General features: G+C 31.8%; 2 protein-coding genes across 2 annotated transcripts; one reads left to right on the forward strand and one right to left on the reverse strand.

Annotated features, from left to right (window-relative positions):
* Positions 1-271: 271 nt before the first annotated feature.
* Positions 272-2,114, reverse strand: LOC108578386. The gene is made up of 7 exons (XM_017941709.1): positions 2,016-2,114; positions 1,760-1,933; positions 1,452-1,654; positions 1,227-1,380; positions 876-1,144; positions 425-640; positions 272-325 (listed from the first exon to the last, which is right to left on the reverse strand). Exons 1-7 carry the CDS (start codon positions 2,062-2,064, stop codon positions 272-274), a joined length of 1,119 nt encoding a protein of 372 aa, XP_017797198.1. The 5' UTR covers positions 2,065-2,114.
* Positions 2,115-3,099: 985 nt separating this feature from the next.
* LOC108578298 (activin receptor type-2B) lies at positions 3,100-6,057 on the forward strand. Its single transcript, XM_017941602.1, has 9 exons — positions 3,100-3,439; positions 3,930-4,120; positions 4,218-4,395; positions 4,466-4,605; positions 4,723-5,102; positions 5,173-5,359; positions 5,431-5,568; positions 5,652-5,783; positions 5,872-6,057. The coding sequence occupies exons 1-9, from the start codon at positions 3,391-3,393 to the stop codon at positions 6,055-6,057; spliced, it is 1,581 nt and encodes a 526-aa protein (XP_017797091.1). The 5' UTR covers positions 3,100-3,390.
* Positions 6,058-6,690: the final 633 nt, after the last annotated feature.

Raw genomic sequence — 6,690 nt, forward strand, 5'->3', positions numbered from 1 at the left:
CAAACTATAGTAAAATTAAGTACATTAATTTCTAGTTTATCACATTTGCAATAGGCTTATACATGAAATCTTCATATTCCATCTGTACTTTTTATAAACTTAACTAACAATATTTGTTAGCAGGTAAAATACGAGTATGGTATATAACATACAATAGAGTATGTAACTTGCATAGATTACTAGGCACAAGGTGAAACGCTCCAAACGTTATTTATACAAATCATTGTAAGCTTTCGCATTATTTGATCTTGGCAGTCTGTATTGCTAAAATTCATAAAACCAAGGAATGTGGAAATATCTTCATGTTTACATAATCATCAAGAACCTATAAATAAATAATTAAAGTAATAATTTTTAATAGATTAACAGGTGCTACCTAAAAAAATTTATCTTTTTGTTGCCATTTATTTATATAATTGTTTACCTCTTTTAAAGCATCTTTTGTAAGTTTTGGATAAAGGTAAGTAAACCCAGTATTTGATAATTTTCCTGGTTGCAAATACAAGTGTTTATTGTAAAGAAGTTCTTGATCTATATATGGTGACAAAGGACTATTCTCCACTCCATCTTTATTGCAAGACTCTGCCCAAGGTCCCATATGTTTGTCATTTACTTCTTCAACTACAGAACTCATATCTGTCTAAAATGTGTAATAAAAGTAATTTTTTAAGCTTGTACTAACAGTCTGATATTCAGTCTGATAATTAAAAGTTATAGATATTTTAGAATATTATTTTTTTATTCTATTAAATGTTATAGTAAACATGAAATAAAAGTTAATATGTGATACATACACATAAATTTATACGTATACACATATGAAACTACATGACATGCATGATAAAATACTAAAAAAAATATGAATTCTTTCATACTTTAGCCAGTGTGGATAGTGCAGTACCCCAATAATCATGATTGATATTAAATAATTCTGAAACTATAGCACTGATTGATCCTTGAGTTGAATCACCTTCATCAACAACATTGTATGTTTGGCCTACAGTATCTGGCCTATTCATTACATGCCAAATAGCTCTAGCTACATCTCTCACATGAACTGTGTTCATATGAAGCTCTGGTCCCCAAAGTAACTTCATCATTTCTCCCAAATGTTTATAAACAGCTCCCACTACCAAACGTGGTGCTATAGGAATTCAATTTTTATATTTAAAAATCTTAAAAAAAAAAAAGATCTCTTCATTTTTTATTAAACAATGAATTAGTACCTAATCCATTTCTATCTCCACAACCATATACAATAGCTGGTCTAAGTATTGTATATTTTAAGTTTGGTATGTATTTTAAATCATTCTCTATTTGTAATTTATATTTTGCAACAAATGTCCATGGTTCTCCAGAATCTTCCTCTTTGAGAGGATTCTACAAAAATATTACAATTTACTAATCTCTGTAATAAATTTTTCAGTATATAAATATAAAAATTTACATACTTTTTCAGAAGTACTAAAATGACCAGAAGATATTTCTATATACCGATCAACTTGTAATTTTGCAGCCTGTTGAGCACAATTTATACTCAGCTTATAAATCCCCTCTTTATATACAGGGTCTGTCTGACCACTCTTTGTTTCTCCAGCGCAATTAATCACATAATCAATGGGATTGTCAGATAAAAATGCGTTTTGACAAGATACTAGAGGCAATTCAAGAATTTATGTACTATATGACTAATAAGACGATTCTTATTGTAACTATTTCACTAAAAATGCATAGAAACTATTATCAGCATTCAAATTACCTGCATTGATTAAATTAGCGCTCTTAAATTCGAGCAAAGGATGGTCGAATAATTGTTGATGTTTAGCATTTAGCCAAGCGGTTTGCGGAGGTACTTTATCTACGACACGTACAAAAGACACGAGATCATTATCCAGCAGATATTCCACGAGATTACGTCCTATGAAACCACATCCTGTTTCAACGATAAAAACCTTTTTTCAGACCTCCTGTTTATCACTTCCGTTATGATATCGTATGAAATAGAATACGCTTACCTCCTAAAATTATTACTCTTGGCTTTTTATCAGAACCAGACGTTGCCATAATTACTTGTCATTTAAAATTGAACCGTTACTTCTTCGTAAAGTTTTGTATACTTTGATAAAAGTAAGGAAAACCTTAAGCGTTATGACACTTCATAAAAAGTTTCCGGTTGCGATATGGTTATCAGAACACTACCACCCTTCACCTAACCTCAAAAATTTGCCGCAGAGAAACGTGCTACCACGGTCTTACACCAATGTCTCCCGTCAGAATCATCGACGTTGAATGGAGTTTTCGACCGCCTTAAGTTAGAAGAAGACAGAATCATGAGGTACCGTTCACTGACGATCCTCAGATGCAATTTAAATGCAATCCAAATCGCACATCAGTCACTAACAAACAACGTATGAAGAACAACTACCGAAAACCAGATTACGACTGATCGATATGTTTGGTGGAGTTCCAGAACTGATATGAACGCAGTCGGTAAAGACTCTCTTCTACCTTATTAACAAACTTCTATGTGGTAATTGTTATTGGTATTGTTATTCTAAGTTTTATGTGGCAATCTTTGCAAATTTAAAGGTAAATTTGTTATTATCATTATGTTATTTACATATATACTATTTTTATTATTATTTGTATATATCATTGCTGTGTAATATATTCTTCAAATATAAGTGTTCTGATTCGTTTTATTTTCCTGCCTCTCAATTTACAATAATAGCATATCAACATGCGCTTTTATATTTAATTTATTTTCTTTTTAATTTATCGAAAAAGCAATAATGTAAATTGCAAATGTACCCATCAATTTTCTATTAGTGTCGTCGTTCTATTGCGATCTATTAGTTTATGATCCATCCTTTCGTGCGTCTGGCATGTAATTTTATAAGCCCGCGAGCCTAGTTGATTTTTATCAATTTTTTCGAAACTTATCGTGCTGGAGGTGTGCTTGTGTACGTTAAAATAGTTTGTTCGTTCTTCGAGGTGACCCTAATTGTTCAAAAGTGATCGAGATTATAGTGTTTCAATGGTGAAAAATGACATAAATCCATGGTGTGCGCGTTCCGACAGAAACGTGGGAGGGGAGAGGAAGAGAGATGTGTCGGTGGATGAATTACTACAATTTGCTTAATAGCTAATAGACTCAATTTCTTTTTTTTTTAATTTGTTGCGGCTTCGACCTCCTCGGCAAACATGAAGCCGTAGACTTGTATTCGTGAAAGAGACACACAATGGTGTGGATTACGTAGAAATAACCCAGATGTGACGGCTAAGCGCGAATCCCGGACCTTGCGCACCAAAGTCCGGCGCATTAGCCACATCGCGAACACCGTGCGTCTAGACTTTAAATTTCTGGTATGCTTTTACGATCCATTCACGATGTCCGCAAATGCGACGATACTGCCATATCTCATCCTAGGATTGTTAGGTAATTGCACGTTCCATTATCTTTCGTTTGACAGTTGCATCCGCAACTTAAAATACCCACTGACGCGAGATCTTCCAGGGATTATAATGCCATTTCCTTGCCGAATGCATTTTGAACCGTTACTAAATTCTATGCAGTTTATGGACCGATATTATGTTCTATGTTTATAAACGTGGTTTATTATCCGATATACGTTTAATCAAATGACAAGTATGCAGTTTCAATTTTTATTTTTCATACTATATGTAAAACAAGTGTGCTTGTAATTTGCTATAAATAGTACCCTTGTTTTTTTTTATCAAATTATGGTTTTATATAATGAAAAGTTGGACTATGTCATGTGAAATATTATTATGTACTTAAATGTGATATGATAAATTTATTTATTTCTGTATATTTAATCCTCACAACTGGAAACTTTTTTTATTGTGACATAAATTGTGGAATGTCCACAAGTGTTAAAAGTGAGTAAACAAGGTTTAATTTTTAGGACTTACATTGGGACATGATGTTAAGGGTTCTTCAGTTTGTGAATTTTACAATGAAACAATGTGTGCTGAATCCCAGCAAGAATGTTCAGGAAGAGAAGAATGTGGGCCACATGATCCAGGCAAAAGAAATCACTGTTATGTACTATGGCAAATTGATAATGCTACAAAGAAGTCTATAATTAAGTTAAAGGTGCAAAAGTGCAATAAATTTTATGTTGCATTTATGTTCTAATGTTTCTTTCATTATCTATATGAAGTTATTCTTATAATTGAATTACAAATTGTAGGGATGTTTTTTGGATAGTAATGATTGCTATGATAGGCAACAGTGCATTGAAAACAGTGCAGAAAGGAAGAAGGAATTATTTTTCTGCTGTTGCGATGGTAATATGTGCAACCAGAATTTTACATGGGATCCTCACCCAACTTCTTCTTCTAAACCTATCCAACCTATAGATATTCATGGTAAGTATTTACTTTAAGTAATAAATAATTAAAATACATATGTTTTTAAATATATAAAATTATGTTTTAGAATTAGAACCTGTTCCAAACACAGATCAACAAATAATTACACTTGTCTTATCAATATCAATACCCATGCTCCTACTTGCTCTTATTTTACCATTTTTATATTGGTGTTACCGACGTCGGAAATTGGGATATTTCAACGAGGTTTGGAAGGCATATGTACAGATCTCTCAATTACTAAATGTTTTAAATCTTTTGTTTTTGAGATTATATTATAAATTGTTTGTATTGTATAAGTATTGTTTAATATGGTTCTTGTAGGTGCCAACATTAGAACCTCTTCCACTACCACAACCATCTCCTAATTTGGGACTGCGTCCTATACAACTCCTAGAAATTAAAGCTCGCGGTCGTTTTGGAGCTGTTTGGAAAGCACAGTTGAAAAATGAGATTGTTGCTGTTAAAGTGTTTCCTATACAAGATAAACAGTCTTGGCAAACTGAACAAGAAATTTTCAAACTTGCACACATGAATCATGAAGATATATTACGTTTCATAGGTGTTGAAAAGAGAGGAGATAATTTACAAGCTGAATTTTGGTTAATTACTGCATACCATGAGAAAGGTTCATTATGTGACTATTTAAAAGCAAATGTTGTCACATGGCCTGAGATGTGTAGAATAGCAGAATCTATGGCAAGGTAATGCTTTAATACATGTTTAATAAGTATTTTATGTGCTTCTGTTATAATGATAATTTTAAATTGTTAGAGGTTTGATGCACTTACATGAAGAAATTCCAGCCAATAAAGCAGATGGCTACAAACCTGCTGTAGCTCATAGAGATTTTAAGTCAAAAAATGTTTTGCTTAAAGCTGATATGAGTGCCTGTATAGCAGATTTTGGTCTAGCCCTGATATTTCATCCTGGGAAACCTTGTGGAGATACCCATGGACAGGCATGTTTATTGTATACTTTATGCGCGCATGAATATTGTAACATAAAAAATATACTATTTGTTATTTTTAGGTTGGAACAAGAAGATATATGGCACCAGAAGTTTTGGAAGGAGCCATTAATTTCACAAGAGATTCATTTTTACGAATCGATATGTACGCTTGTGGTTTGGTGCTTTGGGAATTAGCTTCGCGATGCACTGTGCAAGATGTAAATTTTTATATAAATATACCTTAATCCATAAGATATTTCACTACCAGTTACTAAGCTAAATTGTATTTATTCACCTTTAGGGACCAATTGGAGAATATAGATTACCATTCGAGGATGAAGTGGGGCTTCATCCAACCTTAGAAGACATGCAAGAAAGTGTCGTGCATAAAAAAGAAAGGCCAATCATTTTAGAAACATGGCGAAAGCATCCCGTAAGTAAATTCTAGCATATAACATCGTGAAACGATTTCTTTTAAAAGGAATAGCGTATCTTTACCGATTTTCTTATTATTGTTTTAGGGACTTCAATCAATTTGTGATACAATGGAAGAGTGTTGGGATCATGATGCTGAAGCACGTCTTTCAGCATCTTGTGTAATGGAAAGAGTTGCTACATTGAGTAGGACGCTTGTTTTAAATTCGTCGACATTAATACGAGTTGATAATACCAACGAGACTATCACCACTAAGGAATCTAGTATGTAGTTAATCTACGTGTATTATAGCTTTAGTTAAATTGCACAACCATTTTCTGTATCATAATTTTTACCTATACATCAATGAGGAATGTTAAAATATTGCATGTCATTTTGTGATACTTGTGTTTTGCCTTTTTATTGGCTTTTTTTTTATAAGAAGCTTTTATGCTTTAAAATAACGTAAATCGTCATTAAACATAAATATTTTTAAGAGGACAATTGTTTCAATCGTTATTTATTAGATGTTATTGTCTCAAAGTTATGATATAATTCGTCTCTGGATTATTTGCATATAAATCATTATCACATTTTATAATTTAGTTTATTATATATCACTAACTTTTTTATACTGCAGAATATTAAATATTACGATTTTTAATCGTAATTGTATATTTAAAATTATGGATTTATAATGTGAAAACCGTTTCATTGTTAAAGGTTCCTATATTTGTGATTCTCGGAAACATTTACATTTCACTTATAAATCTCAATTGGAAAGTACAATGCAATAAAAAATACTTCTTTCTATATGCAGTATTAATGATATACACGAATATTGAGATTTGTATTTTTTACTTTTTATTGAAATAATTTCCATTATAATGTATAAAATGATAATATATGTATTGCTAGTTTTTTT

This window comes from Habropoda laboriosa, unplaced genomic scaffold (genome assembly GCF_001263275.1).
Source record: "Habropoda laboriosa isolate 0110345459 unplaced genomic scaffold, ASM126327v1 scaffold5, whole genome shotgun sequence".
NCBI classification, from domain to species: Eukaryota; Metazoa; Arthropoda; class Insecta; order Hymenoptera; family Apidae; genus Habropoda; species Habropoda laboriosa.